Below are 22,448 nucleotides of genomic sequence, written 5' to 3'. Positions count from 1 at the left end.
TTTGCCTGGCTGATCAGTACAGCAAGGGTCAAAGGAAGTGCACGGGAAAGAAGGGAGGGGAGAGGCTTTCGGACAGTAACATTTCCAAAAAAATAGAGTGTCTTATGCAACAGAGAATCAAGTGTCACTGGTGTATACTACAAATGTCAGACATTCTCAAGAGCATGACAAAATAAAAACACACAAGTTTACATCTGATGTTCACCTCGCCCACTATTTTTTTCCTATTTTAAAACAGTGCAAACAGGTAACTTATGCTTTTAAAACACCACAACCCCTTCCCCACCCCCCACCCCCAAAGTCCCTTTCCTCCTAATATCTGGGGGAAAAATCTGCAATTCTGCAAATGTTACTGTGCTAGAGGGCTGTAGGCAGCAGAGAGCCAGGCTGAACTGGGTGACAGGGGAAAGGTCTCAGCAGCTTCCCCTCCCTCCTCCAAGGCCAGTGCTTTCCAGACTCCCTCTGCGGTCTTGTTGTCCCGCCAAAGGGAAGGGGGTTCCTTGTGCCTTTCGTGCATATCCTGGGGGTTGCTTCCATCCCCGTGTAAGGAAGTTGACTAGTTACAGGATGATGGCGATGCCCAACTTATCTGCTACATCTCTAGTAAAGCACAACCTAAGCTAAGAGCAGGTCAGCCCCTGAGGAGTCCACGTTTGAGGGAAAGCTGCGCTGGTTGGTGTCTACCGACTAGATCTCCACTAGCTCCCCTTAAACTAAGAGCCAAGCCCCAGTGCCCTTCTTTTTCAAGGAAAGAAAGTATATTGGCTCAATTGAGACTGAGGCAGCTGGAGGATGGTGTGATAGTAGGTTTTGTTAAAACCTGAGAGCCTTAAAGATGATCACGATGGTGGATCCGAGTTTGTGGGAGTTCAACACACACAAGAAATTCTGGAAAAGACCTAGGGCCAGTTCTCTGGGCTGAGAGAAGGACAGTCAGATAAAGGTCCCACTAGAGGTCTCCTTAAAAGAGGTGACCTTAAAGAGGTGTAGTGCTTAAAAGCTTCTATGAGTAAGATGCTTAGTGTAGAAAGTCCAGGTTGTAAACTACAGAAAAGCTGAAAAAACTCATTCACATACTGTGATCTGGCCTAACTAAGGTTTTTTGGAATTATCGACCAGCACCCTCAAACAAACTCACAAAATGCCAAACTGCTCTTTTTCTGAATCCACTGAGAACTAGAGTCCAGGAACACACCAGCTCTGCTGCTCTGGGCAACCTGCCTCTGACGAAGCGACTGCAGCTCAGAAGTTGGTGGGAGGGTGACACTGTCGTCTAGATGCTGAGCAGAACCCCAGTTCCCAGTGTTGACCCTGAAAACCAAAGACCCTTCCATGAAAAGCAGAACTCTGTGTACAATCTTTCTTAGAAAAGGGAGCTGGAGCAGCAGCGATGGGCTTCGGACAGCATCTGGGAAGTGCGGCAGAACCCATTGGAAAGCCGAGCTTGCCTCGGGCCTCAGCCAGAACCAGCTGAGCTGAAGTGCACACAGTCCCTCACCTCCAGCGCCTGCCTCTCCTGACGGGGTAGGGGGAGCTGCCTTCTCTACCTGGCCCATCATCCTTATTTCTGTCTGGGAAAAAAGAAGAAACACATTCTTAAACCCATTCCCCTGTTTCCCTGCCCTGCTGTGGATACAACCATTCAGGATGTGGCCTAGTCTCCACAGGGCTAAGTGGCTTGCCAGCTTGCAAGAATGGCCCTTACTGAACAGGACCCCAAGTTTCTTTTTCTTTTGTCAGCAAAAGTTCTCAAAAGGAAAGCAAAAGAAAGAAAAGCCCTCCCTGCCCTCATTCCCTGGAACTGTGAAAGCCCCAGATCCCATCCCCCCTTCCTCTAACTGAAATATTTATATACATATAGCAAAAACTGTCCTAACAGCAACAAACCAAACTTTGGCTTGAGGGGAGGGATCCTATACATGGCCAATGGACCGGGCAGTCTGTCCCTACCCTACATGCTCCCCCAGAATCAGTGACCACACCGAGATCTCCAGTTCCAGGCATAGCCTCTCGGCATAGCCTCTTGAACCTGTCAAGGTTCCAGGGAGAAGAGCTGAGGGGAGAAGATCTGTGTCACACACAACAGGCCAGGGCCCTCCCTGACACGTCACTCTGCTCACAAAGACTGCCTGATGCTGTCACATGTCAGCCATTTTAATTCAAGGACACGAATTGGTTATTAGCCAAGAACACATGTGGAGGCGGGAGTCAGAATACAAGCCAAGACAAACCTGACAAAGCAGAAGCGCCATGTCTCTGAATGACTCCCTTTAGCAGCCATCCCTTGGGTGCAAGGTCACCCTAGTACCATGTGAGCCGGCCAGGGAGCCTAGCAGACGGTGCTATTCCATTTCCTAATGCCTCATTCTGGAAACACCGGAGGATGCTTGTCTATGTCACACCTAGGGGCTCGGAGAGAGTCACTCCTCCCTGCCTTGGTGGCGTAAGACTGAAGCCAGGCAGCAACAACAGGGACTCCCTCCAGGGCTCTGCAGGAAGACCACGGCCATGTCACCCTCCTTCCATTGTGGGGTCTGAATTTGTGTCCTGTAGGGTTAACTACACCAAATGGACCAGGCTTTCAGCTGGTGTCTTTGGAGGGTAATGAGAAGCTGGGTGAGATGGCCGTGGGAGCTGGTGTCTGTGGATAGAGAGGTGACTCACAGAGGCTGTGGAAGATGAAAATTCCTATGGCTTTGGAGCAAGTACAAAGTGTCTCTGACTGCCCTCCATGTCCTTATCACCAAAACATCCAGGGACAGCCAACCCAGGGGCTTGGTGCCTTACCTTTCCCCAACAAATCTTTGTGTTTTTTTATCCTTTGTTTGTACTGACTTTCTGATGCAAGAAAAAGACAAGGACTTTCAGACCTTCTAACATGCCTTTTCTCTTCTGCACCCTCTTTAATGGCTCTTCACAATGTGTACTTCTCATCCTCAAGCTGTGCCCAGATACCTGGGGAAATCTGGCCACTGGCTATTCATTCTTCTGTCCCTGGGTCCTAAATTCCTGAATCTTGAGGACATGGGAGCAGCATATTAATAAAAGAATAGATGAGCTCAGCTGTGGTTCAATTAAAGGGAAGGAAGCCCAGCAGGAAGTCCTGCCAGGTTACAGGACAGGAAAATGAGCTTTTTCATACTCCAGAGCTTTTTTGTACTCCGGAGTTCATTCTGAGATCAGTTTCCTAATGAGGTGTTTATTATCCACAGTCTGAGAGCATGTTTGGAAATACCAATACTATAATTCCAAAAACTATGCCAACTGTCTCAGCCTGTGCATGTAAGATGATTGTAAAAAGGATGGAGAAGACAGGAGGGAAGAGGAGAGGAAAGCGTCTTTTTAATTCTCCTGCTTTGCAAGCACAAATTCCTATCTAGCGGCATGTGGATTCCAGCCACAGCCAATCAGAACTGCCTGCTAAAGACCAGAAATTCAGAAGACCAGAAGAATATATACTGTTGCAGAAAGATCTCTTCTACTTCTGCTTGTCCCCCATTCACTCAGCACCAGATACTTTGGTAATCCTGTCTGCTGATTTCTGATCAGATGCATTTATCAGCTCCTAATGTCTCTCCTTCCTCTTAACTGCCTCTTCCGTGATTGATAGAATAAGCTAAGCACGGACATACAGACATGAAAATGCATTATTTTTTTTTTTTTTTTACCACAGTTAAAAAAAAAAAGAAAAAAAAAAAAAGAAAAAATGCACAATCTTTGGAACAAAAGAATTAAAGGCAGAAATTTAAAAGAAAAAAATACATATTCAAAGAACATAGTGAGGTATAAAAAAGTATTCTCTCTTTTTTTGTGTTTTTTTTTTTTTTTTTGTTTGTTTGTTTGTTTTTCCTCTTCATCTTGCTATAGAGTTCCTCTACTAGTAAATATTGCAATAGCCAGGCCTCATGAACTGGGGGGCTGTCCCATTTGCAGGGGTCTCACGTCACTTCAGTAGGGGGCAAATCGGCTGTAGCCACCTCGGTATAAACTCGCCTGCAATAATTAAAGACATAAAAATAATTAAAAGGTTGATGACAGAAGCATTAAAAATGAAGACACATGTCCTGAAAAGGGACCAGGCAAACCACTTCCTTGGTAGCTTCAGAGTAGCTGGCCAGCGCTGCCTGGGCAGCAAGTCAGGAAGACACTTCTGGTTCAAGGTGCTCTAACTATAACCCGGCCTGATCATGGCTGAGCTGCTGAGCTCCTGGTCTCTGGGAGAGTGTGAGGTCAGTTTACTTCATTATTTACATGAATCAGCAAAGAAAGGAAACATAATCCAGCTTGAATCTAGTTCTAAAAATAGTGTGATTTTTCTGAATCCGAGTCTGTCTACCTCAATGCACCACCACAGTCCTGACTGAAAACAGACTGCAGCGTCTGCCTGCCCCATGGCACCTTCCAGGGCACATGTCCTTCTGACTACCTTCTCTAGCATGCGTGGCAACATCCTGTTTGAGATGTTGTATTCAAACTTAAGTCAATTTTTAACTAATAAAGTCCACTTCCTCTATAATTTATAAATTATAGTTGTCTTCTGGTGTCTGTGGGGGACTAATTCAAGGTCTACCCCTGGATACCAAAATCTGTGCATGCTCCAGTTGCTTATATAAAACAGCTTAGCATTTGCATATACCCACACACTCCCTCCTTCTACATTACTTACAATAATCAATGCAATATAAATGCTGTGAAAGTCATTGTTATACTATATTATTTAGAGAATAACAGTAATTTTTTAAAAAGTTCATACACGTTCAGTACAGACACAATTCCCACCCCTCCAATATTATGGTTGACTGTATGGAAATGGAACCCACAGATACCAAAGAGCTAACTGTACAACTATATACCATGAGGTTATTTCTTTCTCTCTCTCTTTTTTTTGTACTGGGAATTAAATTCAGGGGCACTCAACTACTGAGCCAAATCTCCAGCCCTATTTTGTATTTTACTTAGAGACAGGGTCTCATTGAATTGCTTAGTGCCTCGCCATTGCTGAGGCTGGCTTTGAACTCACGATCCTCCTGTTTTAGCCTCCCGAGCCACTGGGATTACAGGGGCGCACCACCGCGACCGGCCACGAGGCTCTTTCTTTAAACTTTATCAAATGGATTTATCTAATGGCATCTCTCTCTCTTTCTCCTACAGTACTGGGGACTGAACCCAGGGCACTTTTGCCTTTGAGCTACAACCCCAGCCTTTTTTATTTTTTGAGACAGAGCCTTACTACATTGCCCGGGCTGGCCTTGAACTTATGATCCTCCCAAGTAGTTGGGAGGCCTCAGCCTCCCAAGTAGTTGGGATTCCAAGTGTGTGCCACTGTACCTGCCTAGTTTGTTTCTTCCAATGAGAAGTTCCTCAGGAATATATTTTTCCTAGGGTCATTCTTTTAGTATATGAGTTTTTCATCTGGCACTAAATAAAACCTCAGAACCTTCCACCTCTATCTTCATATTGTCATCTCTACCTCAGTTCTAAACACACAGTCCGGAGGACCCCATTTCTTCCTTCCCCAAACTTGTACCAGTAGGAGTTCAGTGTGAGAAATGACAGCTTTTATGCCTTAACTTTTACACTTCACTCTGCCTCCCTGACAGATAACTGTGCCTGTGTCCAAAGGCATTGCCTAGATGCCCACTGGACTGGAGAGTGCTTGGTATCAGCAGTATATCCATGGAATGGCCTGTCTCTGCCAAAGCCAGTGTGTCCCAACTGGTGGCACTGTAGGTGTTCAGGCCAACACAAGATACCGTGAGGGGTCCTGGGTTAGGATGGAGCATTCTAGACAAGCTCTATGGGCCTCTGTACTTCCACGAAACACGTTTTGCCAAAACTGTTATTGATAACATACTCTCATAAATTGTTTACTTGGCAATTCCTAGTACTATCTACCAGAAGGCTAAGAATAGCAGAGACATCTTTTGGCATCTGCAACCGAAAAATTATACACATTAAGCTTTTTGGAAAGCTTATTGCAAAAACTGAGAGCTTTAGGTTCCCAAGACTGCCAATGCCTATCAATAAAGCTACACCACCAGTTTGTACTCAACATTAAAACCAACATGAAACATCAATCCATTCCCTTATTCCTCTCAGGGCAGACTGTCACCATCCATTCTTTCCTACAGTTGTTAGAGACCATGTGGCTGGTCCTGCAGCACACAGATAAAGAGAGTAAATTTCCAGAGACCTAAGTGGCTTTGACACTACTTCCCTAGATCTTTTACAATTTGTGGGTAGATGTTAGAAGGACTAAAACAGTTTATATAAAAAGATAAATGAACTTACCACAGCGCCAACTCCATAGCTAGCGGCAGGGGCAAGGGCATGGTAGGGGTCGGCTGTGTATACCCTGCCGTAACTGGAAGAAAGAAGCACAATCAGAGAGCGGCAGTAAGCCTGCGAGCTAAACAAGTCAAGGGTGTGCTGTGTGAAGACGGGTGAGGTACTTCACTTGGACTGCTTTCAGGAAAACTGGCAGAATGGAAAAAACCTTTCTATTTCTTACCCTTGAACTCAATAACTGAAAAATTCTTAAATTCTTCTCTAAAACGGAAAGGAGGGAGTTGGAAATGAGGAAGAGGGAGACTGTAGTTGCAACTCAAGTAGAAAAAGAACCAGAAGGAGTCAGGGGCTCGTGCTTTGGCACACAGAGGCCATGAAAAGTGGGCTGGCAGGAGGCCCGGGAGACAGCACTGCTCTGGAAAGGCGAAGAGGAAGAGGAGGTGGTGCCGTGGCTGGTGCGGTTCCCTCCGGCTCTGTACTTACCCGTCGCTGTAAGCGGCGGCAGCGGCGGCAGCAGCGGTGGCTGCGGTTGCAGTAGCAGGCTGTGCATATCTGTAGGCTGCATATCCACCCTACAGGAGAGAAGAGAACTGACTTTACAGACACCTCTCCCCGGGGCAGGTCCACACACACCCACCCACACGCAGACACACATGTGTAGACACAGGGCAGACACGAACACAGACACACACATGGGAAGGAAATGTTTCAAACTGCATCAGTCTGCATGTTACTGCATGCTTCTCTTTGTGATAGTACCCAAAATAAGGCATACAGGTAGTGTTCATTAATTTAAAAAGATACAGATGTGACTTTGGATCTGCCTTTCTTCTGTCTTTGTTGGAACTTTCAACAGGGAAAATATTCATGGAATGTTGAGAGAACTCCAACTGACAAGAAATGCAAATTATGGAGTTAAAACAAGCTCATCTCTGTGTCAACTTCAGAGTCTGATGCGCACCTGGACTGGTTCATTACTAGGGACCACAGCATAGAACAGAAAGGTCTGACACAAAGCTTGGCTGCATCCGGCCCAGCACATCTGCCAAGAGGCCCAGATGACCAGACAGTGTTTGTTTAGAAGCAAAGAACAGAGTAGATCAGGGTTGGCAAACCTTGCCCTGGGAGCTAATGCAGTTTGTCACCTGTCTTTCAAAGTTCTTGTGACAGAGACTGCATGGCTTAAAAAAACCAAAAATATTTATCTACTACTTGGCCCTTTATAGAAAAAATTGACCAACGACAATCTACATCTCAGACTGGCAAACCAGACCACAAATGGCTGAGGAGCCTTTGGCTGGGTTCCAACAGCTCAGGCGCCATTTCCCCAAGGCCCTTAACTGCATTTATTTCCCCTCTCTAAACCAGGCTTAGATTCCTAGCCTCATGCAGGTGCCTCAAGCCTTCCTTCCAATGGCCCAGAGATCCTCTCAATCCTAAGCAGTTTCAGCCCACCAGAGCCTGAGATTTCTCTTCTGTTTATGTGAACCAAGACTTTCACTGGATGGGGAAACACGGGTTCCTTAAGGATGTATTCAAAGACAATCCCCACAAATGGCCCATGAGACAGGCCACAGTGAAAAGTGGCAAGCCCTGTTTTTCTTTACCCTTTGAGAATTCATCTATTTTTTTACCTAAACCTAATTCAGTTGCAGATTTTTATTATTGCCCTTTTATTGTCAAAAATAGCTGTTAAATTGGTCCACTTGGACACCACTTCAGTAGTGAATAATAGCACAAACATTTTATTCCTGCAGATTAACAGTATACATTTTTCAGGGACATCTGAAACTTTCTACTTTGTGTTCCTTCAAAGGTTCAGATTTTGATCAATCTACAAAAGAAATTTCACATTAACTTCTGTATGGCTCCTTATGATTAGAGTGAGTGTTTGCTGGCAAGTGTTCCCTTGTTCTTCTTTGCCATCTGATGCAGTCATTTCTACCTTGTTTCATTCTTTCTATCAAATTTTACTTTGGAAATGTCTATGAATTTATGGGCTTCTAAAGCTTTTTGCTTCTGTCTTATATAATTCATGCTTTCTCTAGCTGAAGAAACTGCAAGGTCAGGGAAAATTCACTTTGCTTTTTAAGTTTATGATGTGTGAAGTCACCACCATATATATATTTATATGGTTGAAATCCTAAACTGATTTTCAGTAGTTATGTGTTATTCTTTCTTTATTCTTCCAGTGACTCAGAAAAGTAAATATTTCCTTCTTAATGTCAAAACATTCTATAGATACCCTAAAAATAAGAAAGTTCTAATTAATATTAACAAATACTGACAGTGAAATGGTCCTGGGTGGGGACATGACAGTACCCTATGGGACTATCTGTGACCAAGGGCTCTTTGGAATTCTAGCCAGGTCTCTGAGAATGGGCAGGCAAGGACTGATGTGGACAAAGCTAGACACCCTGGCTGTGACAGATAGCTCACTAAGATTTCTTTACTTCTATTTTGAAGCTTCTAAAGAAGACACAAAGCAGTAAAAGCATTTGCTAAAAAAAGCAGAAGTTAATCATCACAGTTGAAATGTTAACTGAACCCTAAAGGCTCAAATGACGTAACTAGGGATGGTTCCATTAGTTTAGAATTAGAGCTAGTGCTAAGTCTAAAGCAGGGCTACCTTCAGTAAAACTACTTTTTTTTTTTTTTTGAGGGGGGGTACCAATGCTTAAACTCAGAGGTGCTTAGCCACTGAGCCACATCCCCAGCCCTTTTTAATATTTTATTTTGAGAAAGGGTCTTACTAAGTTGCTGAGGCTGGCTTTGAACTTGCAATCCTCCTGAGCCATTGGGATTATAGGTATGCACCACCATGCCCAGCAGTAAAACTTTTTTTGTAATCAAGGTCAATTTAGCAATATGTGATTTGTCTCTTTAGTATTTCTTCAAACACCAAAATAATCTTTAAAAAATAAAAGCAGTCAAGGCCAGATTCATGCATGAAAGCATTTTTAAAAAGGGGCATACTCCTAGAGCAAAAATAAGGGATACTTATTAAAAAATTCTGAGTGCACATGTGAGGAACTGGGTTTGATCCTCAGCACCACATAAAGATAAATAAATAAAATAAAAAGGTACTATGTCCATCTACAACTGAAAAAATTTTCAAAAAAAAAAGAAAGAAAAGAAAAGAAAAAGAAAAAAATAATTCTGAGGCTCATATGTTTTAGGCCTGACTCCCAGGAAGCAATACTGGAGTGGAAATAATACAGTTATATTCTCTTGATTTTACTAATTCTGGGAAAGAGAGGTTCTAAGGGAGGCTACTGACAGGACAGGTTCCCCTCACATTTTTTCTGGTGTGCAAGAAGCCAGAGACCGTTAGGAGTAATGTCACTGCTAACGAAAACAATTCAGAACAGATCAGACTATGGGAATGAATCTTCCTTTGGATCTAGAAGGAAATGGACAGACTGCATCCGCAGTAGTTTCCTTCTGTGAAACTCTGACTTTGGAGTCTAAATTTCATGAGACTCTCTGTGATTCAAGTTCAGAAAAATAGGACAACAGAAGGCTTGTGAGGAGCATTAGCACTAGGAGAAACTCTGTCCATAGTTTTTTTAAAAAGCATATCATCTGGGCTGGGGCTGTGGCTGTGGCTCAGGAGTAGCGCACTTGCCTGGTATGTGTGAGGCACTGGTTCAATTCTCAGTACCACATATAAATAAATAAAGATCTATCAACAACTTAAATAAATAGATAGATAGATAGATAGATAGATAGAAAGAAAGAAAGAAAGAAAACAAAGCACATCATCCTTCATCACGACCACTCTCCTAGAGCCTGTGTGATTACAGCAGGAAGGAGCAGTCCTGCAAAGGAGGGAAAAGTCCCAGCCACCACACTAACAAGGTAACTCACCAGTGACTATTCCCAAATAAGAAAAATTGTGTATCATGGACTTATTCCTCTTAAATACATATTCTTGCTCCAGAGTATGTCTGTTGCTGCTTAAATTGGTCATTCAACAAAATATTTCCCCCAAAATGTAGGGCAAAATCCAGACCTATGTATTTGTAGTCTGGAATTCAGAGTGCATAAAGATTCAGGCTGAGAAGCTGTTTTTCAACTTTCCGTTCTGCCAGCAGATCTGAAGGCTTTATGGAACATGAGAACAAAGTGCAGTTTGAAACACCAAGGTTTTCATTACTATTTCTTAAATTTTTCAAAAAGAACAAGGTGGGAAGGGGGTAGGAGAGAGAGGGTTCAGGCGTGGGGAGGGGATATGGCGCCACATTTATTAATCACATTAAAACTAAGCATGCCAACATCTGGAGCTAAAACAACCAGCAAAATCACCACGTTCAGACTGTGTTGGCTAACTCTATCTATCCCAGCATTCTCTTGGGACAGCGGTTTGCCCTAGGCTCTACCACAAGCTCGGTGAAGTACACAGCCTCAATTACTAGAGCGTGCAGCCACAACGACCTGGTATTACGGAAACAGTCAGTCACCACTGAGTTAACATTCCATACCCTAACGACTGCCCCCCAGCCCAAAGGAAGAGTAAACCTTGCCCACCCTAGCCCTGGCCCACACCACAATGTTAATAATTATAACAAGCAGTAACCCATCTGTTATATCAGAGAAGGGAACAGAGACTCCACTGAGAGATTTAGAGTGAGATGTTAACATTTCTTCAGCTGACTGCACAAACAAACAAACAAAAAAAGAGGAGAAATAATTCATTTGGAGATATGAAGTCATGAATAGCTGATGTGTATTGCTTTTAACCATGCACTGATGCAAAACTGAAGCAACCATTAATAATAAAAATTAAAAAGGACATAATGTATTTACACACAATCAGACCTGTTGGATCTGAAGCAGTTTGCAGATTCTATCTGTGTGTGATTTGAAATAAAACAAAAAATGGGGATTAGCATGGCCACAGCACACCCTGATGTAGGAGGGCACACACAGACAGCTTTTTGGAACTCTGAGATTGTATAAATTTGGCATGGTTAAGCCCGATTCAAATACACTCTTGCCCCTTGAAAAATAATGACTTTCTTTCCCCTTTGCAATTCATTTTGGATGACTCCTGATGTTCCCAATGCTACCTCACTCCCCTTCCAACCTGCCTGACCCTGACAGCATAGTTCGGCCTGGACCCACACACTTGCTTGTATGTTTGTCCTCTATGAACAGACACCTAGTCTGACCCAGTGTTCTCCTAGAATCATTCCTGAACTGAAGAATCTTATTTTTTTTTTTAACATATTCATAACATATCTTTGTGCCTTCAACTTCTGGCATTTTCAAAGGAAAATGCTGTTGCCTTTAAGATTCTTTTCTGTAATGCCTTCTGAAGCTGTTTAAGCAAAGCCTCAGATTTCCACAGTTCCATGTCACTTCCTCAGGTTTTCTTTTCTACTCTGAATTAGTTTTATCAACTAATTAACCTGACAATGCTGCCACACTGACTGCATGGTTCTTCTGCACAGTTCTGCAGCTGTTTAAACCAGAACAAACCAAATGAGTTCTAAATGTCACCCCTCCTAGACCTGACATCTGTCTGTATACCTTAGTTTCATCTCATGCTGATAAACTTTTGCCTTGTCTTAATTTTAACCCTGCCTTTCATTTTATTACATTTTTGTTTTAGGTTTACATTAAAACAGGACTTTGGTGAGCATGTGATGTCAAGACACCTTCTTTCTACCTGAAAGACAATGACATTATGTGACACTGAGGAGAGTGTGTATTTCAAGACCAGCAGACAAAATGAAAGCTTGTTACCTCCACATACTATCTAGATCAACATAGCAAGGGGTGTGCGTGTGGTGTGGTGGTGGGGACAACAGGTGTAATACTACAAATCACTCCAGCAGAGCAGAGTTCTACTGCAATTGGTGGGAGTTTAATTCTGGGTCTCTGGTAATCATTTCAATTGCCTTAGATGATTCTAACTCCCTCTGTTACCTCACCACCTCCCCTTCCCCTCAGAGAATCACTGTTCTAAGGAACACCCTGAGTTTTTAACGTGGCATCTTTGAGTACATGTGAGTAACAAAGACCAGAAAACACAAACTTATAATAATGGTAACATGGTTACTATTCTTAAGACATCTATCTACTTTGAAAAGTAGATTTAAATTTTATCTTATTATTATTTAAAATTGTGGTTAAAGGGAGAAACTGTGATGATCAACTCAACATCTTCAACTTATAACTTCTATGTTAGATGAGAGATGATTTTTACTGATTGTAAAAAAAAAAAAACCTTTCAAATAGTTTTGCTATTCCACGTCTCTCCACATTAGTTCATTTCCAAAATCTCACTGGGCAGCCACATGAATAAAGTAACGGTATTAAGAGCCACTGACTGTACTCCTTCTCCTAGCCCTCGGCTATCAACAGACCTCAGAAGGAGCGTAATTACCCAAATGAACTCGCTCTTCTTCTCCAGGAAAGGACAAGCTACAGGCAAAAGGCAAAGCTTGGCTTTGAGTCCAATCTGTGTAGACTTTTATGTAGTAGCACATGCCGATTACTAGGGTTTCATAACAGGGCCCAACTTGGGATTCAAGTAAGTCCCATTTGGACAAGGTTCTACTTCCTCCCTTTACACATTTCTTTCACAGTCATAAGAAAATGTCCCCAGCTGCTAAGATCTCTAACAAAAAAAGATCAGCTTAAATATCACGGGCAAATGTGATTGACAAACTAAAAAAGGCAGCAGTGATGGGACAGTGCATACAACACACCTGGTGCAGATATGTGGCAATGGGACAGGAGCAGTTAATTTTGGAGGAAGTGCCATTGTGTGTAGATATGACTGTGTGCTCTGCTGAGGTAGCAGGGCTTAGATCACACGCTCACAAGTCTTGATTGTCCAAAAAAGCCTCTGTTCCCATCTCTAACGTGGAGCTGGAATGGTTAGTATAATTCAATTTTTTCACTGCAATCCACAATCTGATTGATTGGCAGGTCACACTGGCACTCCTACCTGAGGTATTTTAGCGCTAATGATTGGTTCCTGTAAGACTATTCTATAACAGAACACAGGAAGAGCAGTTCAAAAAACACAGCTGTGGAAGGAAAACAATCATACAAAAAGCCCACTGTGGGGCCCACCAGCCTTTTCTTTCCTTTGGATGCAAGCATGCTTTTCACAGGATGAGAATTAGAAGCAGTTTGTTATCCCACTTAAAAGGTGAATTAGGGTGAACTATGCCTTTTCTGCTCAGTAAAGAAGAGCGGGGAGGAGTGGACACAATCTGTCTGCCTCTCCCCAGCCCTATCCCGGCAGGTTTCTTTAAAAACTGTGGACACAATTAGTTGATCAGTTCTCTGGAGAGCAGTGTGCCATAAAAGAAACAGAAAGGAAAAAATGGCCACAGGGATCACTAAGAGTGGAAAAGAAAGGGACTTAAAAAACCCTTCAGAATTAATACCATGTAAGCAAATCAGCACCTAAACTCTTCTTTCTTGTGTCTTCTAGGCTCAGTGCACTTTTTAACACAGAGAAACCCTTCCTCCTTTCTATACTATGTGATTTTCTGAGGAAACAAAACTAAATGTGTACTGACAAATTTCCACAGACAAGAAAATGTAAAGAGAGAGCAGAACTCAAGGCATAACAATCATTTCTGTCTGTCTTTAAGAAGCACCCTTTGCCACCTTGCATGAAATCAGCACCACCCACTTCCACAGTTGCAGTTGCCACGGGCCTGACTTCACAGCTGCCTATGACATGCTCTTCTTTCTTGCTAGAGCTTGGATGCCGTCTTAGCACTAGTGACTGACTTTTTTTCCTCCAAGCAAATCTGCTTTAAGATAGGAAGAAAGGAGTAATAATTCAATTTTGCTAAGTACTTTAATTAATAAGGGACCACTAGCAAAAAGAAAAAAAATTCTGACCAGATCACTGAATTACTTGTTTAGCTTCATAAGGTAATCTGGTTAGTAGATTAGGGGGGAAAAAATCAACTATTTTCTTGACAAGTATAGAATAGTCTCTCTCAATGAAATTCTATATTATAAACTAAGGAAATGAGAGAACTGTAAACATATATTCAACTGGTGACTTAACAAGGTGAAAGTAGGCAATTCTTACCAAGTCAAAAGGAAGACATTAGGGAGGAAACATGGATTTAAGAAATAACTGAAATGGAAAGGCTTGTTCTACTAGACCAGACCTCAAGAAAACAACATAGAGTTTTACGAGAAGATGGATACTAATGCACATGGGAGAATGTATACATGTTAACATCAGGAGTAAACATGTAATTTGGCCAGATTTCCCCAATTCTCTAGTTTAACTGTGAACATGGGGAAAAAAGATATCTTTCACTACTTCTTATAAATGTTCTGAGGAAAGAAGTAGGTTTTGATTAAAGTACAAAGAGTGGTAATGAAATCTGAATTAGTTGGGTTTTATGCTCAGCTTTATGAATAAATTACGTCATTCTGGGCAAGTTACAAACTAAGAAATGTATCTACGAACTTAGGGGTTTGAACTAAGTCATGGCTAAGTCTCTTAAGCAGCTGCTCCACCAAGGGGCACCAGAGAGGGTGGCCTCATCCCACCTCTACTGCTTGCGGTACAGCCAGTCTCCCAGTGCACTGGTACAGGCATTAGCTTCTTCAGATCACCAGAGAATCTCTGGCAGGCTGCAGAAATAGTTCACTAGAAAAAGGTCAGCTTGTAGGTTTGGGAAGTGAGGGTGAAAGAATGTTCTAGACTATTTTAACATTTCATGCTGGCAAGTTTCTCCCTACACAACTGTTTCCTAATGACTTAGAAACTCAAAAACTTTCACTCTGTCGGCTAGGTCACTTTGTCCATCTTTTAAATAGTATGTGACAAACCAATCATGGAACTTTAGCTATAGTTAGACAGCTTAAATGATGGATTAAGTGTTCTGTGGCTAGAAGAATCAACAAATCTATGAAGTGGTCTCAGGAGAGTCTAGGTTGTTAATTATGCCACTATTTCCCTCTTCTGGATCTTAAGAAAAGACACCTTGTGGTTGTGGCCCTTTGGCCCAAGAAAGGTCAAGCACTGACCACCTGGGCCCCTCTCCCTGCACACTCTTCACTGGCATCAGTCTTAGGTCACTCTCACCAGTGCATGTTCTCTCAAAGTTGTAAATCAGAAAGCACACAGTCCAGAAAGTTTATTGCCATCTATTTAAAAAAAAAAAAAAATCAAAGCTCTAATGATCTAAAGAGAGATGTGAAATGAGGAGAAAAGCAGAAAAGGTAAACAGGCTAAGCTAGTCCTATTATTTATGTATGCAAATGATACGGCAGTAATAAGACTTTAAACCTGCTGATCATCTCAACAATAAATCAGAGATATACAGAACATCGTGGGTTTAGGGAAGGGAAAAGAATATGTCCAGTAGACTGACCCTGGCAATGATCAGGGAACCCAAAGGCTCAGGTTTTGCACCCAGGGGCAAGCGCAGTGGCAGAGAAGCATGCTTGCATTCTTAAATATATAAATATATATATATATATATCTCCACAAGGAAAAAGGAACTAAAAATTAAACAAATTATATTAAAAAAAAAAAAAAAAAAAAAACCAAACCAAACCAAACCAAAGAAACAGAAAAAAAAAGGCTGGCTTGTCAGGGGATGGGGTCGAGAAGGCCCCAGTGTGTGTACTTACATAGAGGTCAGCACCGTAAAATCCGTCCTGGTAAACCACACTGCAGAAAATCCACACAAAAACAAAAACAAAAAAACAAAAGAACAGAAACACATTCCGGTTATTGAGGACGGCAGCATGCACATGCGCTCTACACAGGCAGGTGATGTATGAATACGTAAACTGGGCTTGGGCCATGGCAAATCAGTGAGAAAAACAGAAAGTGCACACGCTCATCATACAGCTCCAGGAAGCGAGGGGAGACAAAGGCATGCCAGTTGGAATGAGCTACTGGTTGCGGGATACCAGTAAGCAGCACTCTCAGGACAGCTTGCTGTAGCTATTCAAATTCCCTGGATTGGAACCATCAATCTTTTGTATCTGCAGTATTTTTTAAAATAAGTTTGCCCCAGGAGAAAGTTTTTCTTTAAAGGGCTTACAAAGGGGGATAGGAGTGAAGAGGGGTTTAACATGAAAAAAGTGAACCCAAAGAATTCCATCAGGGAATGTTTCAAAATTATGTTTAGTATTTTGTTTTCAGTTCTGTAGTAAAATATAATTTTTTTCTGCTATCCATACATCACCTGCTTTTTACCCTGCACATTAGACATGCGATAAGATTTGGCTGATCACACAAGCATGCAAAGTATTATTATTCAGCATTTTTAAGAACCAATGCAACACCTCAGAAAAACAAGTCAATCAATTCTGACCAAAGTAAACAGAGAAATGTAATTAAAAAAAAAAAAAAAGAAAAAAGAAAAAAACAACCAAAAATACCCACAATGCATTGCTTTCACAAGCAGAGATAATGAGCTAAAGGTTAAGGTGATTGGTCCAAGGTCCAAGAATTGAAAGGTGCAGTGGGGATCCCAGATAGTAACAATATAATCCAGAGTGGGAAGGAGTAACTGGAAGATTTTAAGGGTTTCTTTTTGACCATAAAAATATGCATGGAGTTCTGAAAAATATAATTGATAACTGAAGTTCTGGGCATGACCAAGGATCATCCTGTCTTATTTAAAAGAATAAAACTGAGATGGTGGCTAGTTAGGAATAGAAGGGGCTATTTTCCTGTTTAGATAATGAATTTGTATCAAACAAATTTCATTTTTTCTTAAAAAAACAAAAGACCCTGGAGAACCACTACATTATTATTCTGAATTGTAGATTTCCATTCTTTTAAGGTTTTTTTTGCATATACAGACTTCCCCAAAAACATTATTTTGGGACCAAAAGGCATGAAACAGCAGTAGAGATAAAAGATATTTTTCTTCATATTTGTTAGATCAAGATTTGGCTGTTTAAATTAGACGATCTGTTTTTTTTTTTTTTTTGGGGGGGGGGGGATACCAGGATTGAATCCAGGAGCATTCTTGGGCACATTCCCAGCCCTATTTTGTATTTTATTTGAGACAGGGTCTCATTGAGTTGCTTAGCATTTCACTTTTGCTGAGGCTGGCTTTGAACTCATGATCCTCCTGTCTTGGCCTCCTGAGTGCTGGGATTACATGTATGTGTCACCGCTCCGGGAGAAATGGGAATTTTTACTACTATTTTCTGCTGCAATAAACAAGCTGGCAAGTAGGGGCATGAAATCATATTTTTAATTTAAAGATGAAGTGACCTATTTCTTGTAGGTGGCTGAAAAGTGTCTTGACTTTCACTTCCAATGACCTTTTGTTGCCTTTACAGGGCACTGTGGTCACACTCTGCAGTGTCCCAGATACGTTATGCCTTTGTACTATATAAAAGGCAAACCACACTCTTCTCTGATGGTCATTTACCCAAGTCCTTTCTGTTTTCATAGTCTTCAGCTGCAGTTAAGGCTCATATTAGAGAGTCATCTGCCTCTCCATTACATTTTAGTAAGAAAGACTTGTCTCTTAATGAAAGCTGATAAAATGGAATGCACTGAAGTCAAGTGCTGACTAGTTAACCTTCAGCAATTTCAGGAAGGGGATATAGGCAAAGATTAAAAACATTCCTTCTAGAGGAGAGTATTGACAATAAAAACAAAATGTATTTTGCCCTGCATCAAATGCCTTAATGGGAATATTCACCTAAATTCTGGAAGGATTCCAATATTCCCTGTATCAAATGCCACAAGGAGGCGAGAACACAATGATTAATGATGGAGTTAGTTTTCTAAGCTGAAAAGCAATTCTAGGCCATTCCCCATAAAATACTGGACTTATTCCTTGCCATCTTCCATGTAAACAGGTGGTTTAGTTAATAAAAAAGAAAACATGGGAAATTAGTGTTCAATGTAATGCACAGAAATTGAGGTGATTAGACATAAAAGATAAAAATACCTTTGATCAAATATATACCTGAAATAAACTTGGTAGAGAATGGGCTCTCAAGTTTGGTCAATATACTGAAATGACCTACATTGAACAGTAATGAATTCCAACCACTTAATAAAGGAACTCAGGAAGGTTACAAAATAAGAAAATCCCATGTTTCTCTGAGTAGTCTCTCTTTGCAAACATGACAATAAACATTTTTGAATTGAAATGGAAGGCACTTCATGGACAAATTTTCCTAGTGTGCAAAACGTTCAAAAAAACTTATTTTATTTTCATTTGCATGTTTCTTGATGAAACAATACTGTATCATTATTCACTTCTTTAAAAGAGATGTCAGAGGTTGAAGGTCAAAGGTCAAGTTGCGAGAAAAAAGGATAAAATTAAAAGTCATGGCAGAAGATGGAGATGATGGAATGCATGGGATTTAAACATCTATAAGTTGCAAACAAAAGTTAATTTCTGTAGCAGTTCCCTTCCAGTGTTTTTTGGAGCCTGCCCACTTCAACATGCATACTTGCCTGGTCTAATAAAAGTGCTTTAATTCTGTGGCATGGAGGACTCCTAATGGTATGTCCATTTGGTCTATGAATGAATGAATGTTAAATTAGTACACCTCCCGGTGAAGCCAATTTTGCTATCAGAAAGGACATACAAAGGAGGCTCTTTCCCTTTACATTTTAACTAAGTAGCGGCTAACTGGCTTCTCTGCCACTAGTTATTTCTCCATAAGAATACAGAAAAAAACCTGTCACAGGCAGAGAAAAGATGAAGAAGAGAAATGTCACATCTTTGAAGAGAGAAAGTCCTTGGTACAACTAACTTATAAAAAGTCCACTCTTTATATAAAAATATACATTTTAGGCTGACACAGAGAAACAACTAAAAACAAACCTACCATCTTCACTCCTTCTCCCCATTCAATAGCAAAGGATTTATTTGTTGCTATGGAATCATTCCACTGCATGAGGCACCCTCCATGCAAAACCAAAGGGTGAAGGGTGCTCAGCTGCAGCAGCTGTTTTACATCCTTCAGAAGCCAATCCTCCTACTTCTCCCTTCCTCCCTTGATTCAATTGGACTTGGTTCATCTTTGAATTAACCTCTTTTAATCCATTTCCTACAAAGAAAGCAAATCCATTGTGGGTAACTAGCTCTGCTGCTCACCACCCAGGCAGTGAAATCACGGGGAGGCACATGTGCCAGCCTCTGCCCCAACAGGGTGGTGTACCCAGCAGAGGTGGTCTGGACTACGACCCCCAGCTCCTCTCTTGTTCTCTGCAGTAGTGTTAATCCACACTCGTGCGCTGCTGTGTGAGCTCCATGCCAACACACTGCTAGTAAACAGACGGTTCTGGCTACTGTCTTAAGCTCTTACCATGAAGGCTTAAGGTGGCCCAAATAAGATTTATATAACAAATTGACATTTTGTTACATTCTGATGATGGTACATTTTGGTTTCCATCTAATCCATTAATTTGAAAATATTCAGACTAAGTGGCACGGTAATGTCCCAGAAGTTATGAGAGGGCCATGGTATTCCTTATTTGTCCAATTGCTTATTTCAGAAACACACTGACTTTGGAATCTAATGCTTACCCTGGATAGGCGGGGATGGCTGTTGGAGGTACCGCTCGGACTGCACCATATACTGTCCGCCCTCTGCCCCTCAGATGGGCTCCTCTGAAAGCGGCTGCCGTGGTGGCTGCAGTTGGGTAAGGGAAGCCAGGAACTAAAGGGAGACCCAAAATATGACAGAAATTTCAACTTGCATTCAACAGTAGGTATATAGTCACAATGTGCTGTAAACCAGTTATAGAAAAGCTGACAAGATAGGTAGCACATCCTTCCTGAAAAGATGTCACACAGATTATTCCACCCATCTCCCACCCGGGATCTCTGAGCAGGAAAGAAATGACAACATGTATAAGTGAGTGATTTCATGCCTTACTCTTCCCAGCCCTTGAGTGATTTACTCTGCTCCTTCCCAATTCTGCTATTATACCATGAGCTGGTGAGATATGGGCCAAGGAGCTCTGAGAACTACTGCCCTAATACGAGATAAGACTTCTAACTTCTGTGGGCAGTGCAAATCAGACTGATAGAAATTCTTTAGTTGGCCAGTTATTAATCTTGTTTCCAAATATTACTATGTGGATATAATAATGATTTCTCAAAAGAATGTTATTTTTGTATTTTTACATGTTGTCAGCCTCCAATGCACACAGTAGACTTTAGACATTTCCTTCGTCAGTTTCATCCCTTTATCTAACATGTTGTAATCCAGCAATGAAGGTGAGAGGGAAACCACTCCTCCCCCATTGCCCTGTATCCTCTTAAGAGGTGGATGTTCACACAGGCCTATTTTAAACTGCACAGATATGTGGCTTCCGCATCCACTGAATCCTGTTTAATTATACCTCTGCTAGAGGACAGGCTTGGGTAGAAGGGGTTCTAGGGACTTCAAGAGAGCTGGAATGTCAGTGATGCTGGAGGTGCTCTGAAGTGACCCTCCACTGGAGAGCAGGGCAGACTATTGGAGGCATGGAGAACAACCTCCACACCACACATGGCTTTTGTTTTCTTTGTCATCAAGTACAGACTAGAATATTCTTCACATGCCTTTACCCCCTCTACCTTATTCATCTGTTTTTGTTTTGTGGAAATCTTAATATGTGGTCAGGAAGATTCCAGCATACGTTGAACAGAACAGGGCATTGTGATTGTACTTATTACCCCTCTTGAGAACGCTTCTCTTTCAGTTGTGTATTATAGTAGGATAAACAAAACAAAATAAACAAACCAAACAAGCACATCACTGTTCAGTCACAACAGTTACAATCATGCCAGGCCAACATAGGCTACTTACTGATTAAAGGAATGTAAGTGTTGATACCCCCTCTTCCTGACAGGGGCACTGCTGCATCATTGCCGAGGGACACATCTGCTTGAAAGCTGGATGCTGATGGCATTTAAAAGAATTTTTTTTTAAAAAAGCAAGAAGATTACAAAGGAACAGCACATTGAAAATCCACAGATGTTGCTACAGTTAAATAGCACGCAAGGAAATATTATAATGTCAATTCTACCTGCATATAACTCAGGGCCGTACACAGCTCCAACTACTGGGCTTAATTTCCAACCTGAAATGAAAAAAAAGAGCAGTGAGCTTTAAGCTACGTGAGGAAAAGGAGTGATTAATTCATGTCAGTTGGCTTTGGACGTCTCTGGGCTCATTTGTGCCTATAATTAACTCCTTCAGAACCTAGCCACCTCTGGGTCTACCTGAGAGCAGGGTGGTACTCTTTAAGCAGGACTAGCACAGCTAAAGGGATAATGAGGGGTTGCAGAGATGGAGGCAGGGCATCGGGGAGAGAGGGGAAGAGAAAGAAATTAGGAAGGAGGGAGGGAGATGAAAAGGGAGAGAGGATAAAGGGGGAGAAATAACCTCTGGGTTTTGGTGGGTGCTTTCACAGCACCACCTGGGCGACCTACTCTTAGTTTAGGAAAAGGAAAGAAGGCAGAACACGAGCTATTCTGCACTACTTGGTGATGTGCATTCTTTAACACTGTTTACTACTATGGCTCTTTATAAAGGTATCCTCTGAGTGAATTCAAATTTGACTTGGATTTTTGATCCCATGTTCAATTATACCATACTGGTTTTCTGAGGAAACTGAAATTCCCTTTCATCAGGATTCACTGTTGGGATTTTACTGGAGTTCGCTAAGTAAAAGAGGAAAGTCATGAAATAATAAAATTGAAGGTACATTCCCAAATTCTCTGTGTGGCTTCTGAGGTCTTTATTTATAATGAACATATTTAAGTTAATCACACCAAGAACACCACCAGACTGCTACTGACTGTGAGCTTCAACATTTATAAATGTTGTGTTTCCAAAGAATATTGTTTCATGTCAATTTTATTTCTTTTGCCCCTTTTACATTTACAAGAACATAGCAAGGGCTAAAAACATAAAATGATATTACTGCCCACTGACAGTGAATGAGTACATTCCATGTGAAAACCTTAATAAATATTTATTGAATTTTGTACTTGATAAGCAAAGATATCCTATTATTTTTCTGAAAGGCTGGCTCTTCTATTAATTTCTTTCCTAGCACTGTGCCACTGCTACCGTTAACATATATGAATGAAGAGGATAAAACGTCAATTCTAATGATCTTAACAGATCTTTTTATTAAACATTTTTTGAATCTATTTTTTTTAGTTGTTGAT

The 22,448-nt window shown here is 41.5% G+C and overlaps 1 protein-coding gene across 30 annotated transcripts in view; it reads right to left on the bottom strand.

Moving 5' to 3' along the window:
• Positions 1–1,096: 1,096 nt before the first annotated feature.
• Rbfox2 (RNA binding fox-1 homolog 2) overlaps positions 1,097–22,448 on the bottom strand; it is a 267,272-nt gene continuing 245,920 nt past the window's right edge. For 14 of the 30 annotated variants that reach the window (XM_071609518.1, XM_071609519.1, XM_071609523.1 and 11 more), the window contains 8 exons: positions 21,299–21,352; positions 21,079–21,171; positions 19,809–19,953; positions 15,922–15,961; positions 11,110–11,141; positions 6,772–6,860; positions 6,292–6,364; positions 1,097–3,993 (listed from right to left, as the gene is read on the bottom strand). In XM_071609518.1, the coding sequence (XP_071465619.1) occupies positions 3,939–3,993; positions 6,292–6,364; positions 6,772–6,860; positions 11,110–11,141; positions 15,922–15,961; positions 19,809–19,953; positions 21,079–21,171; positions 21,299–21,352 (581 nt within the window). In that variant the 3' untranslated portion in view covers positions 1,097–3,938. Of the gene's footprint in view, positions 3,994–6,291; positions 6,365–6,771; positions 6,861–11,109; positions 11,142–13,249; positions 13,293–15,921; positions 15,962–18,730; positions 18,795–19,808; positions 19,954–21,078; positions 21,172–21,298; positions 21,353–22,448 lie in introns of those variants that run through there. The other 16 variants (XM_071609520.1, XM_071609521.1, XM_071609526.1 and 13 more) reach the window with 9 other exon arrangements.

The sequence above is a fragment of the Marmota flaviventris genome, chromosome 3 (genome assembly GCF_047511675.1).
Source record: "Marmota flaviventris isolate mMarFla1 chromosome 3, mMarFla1.hap1, whole genome shotgun sequence".
NCBI lineage: Eukaryota > Metazoa > Chordata > Mammalia > Rodentia > Sciuridae > Marmota > Marmota flaviventris.
Note: the sequence above shows the minus strand (reverse complement) of the source record. Positions and strands in the feature narration are given on the sequence as shown.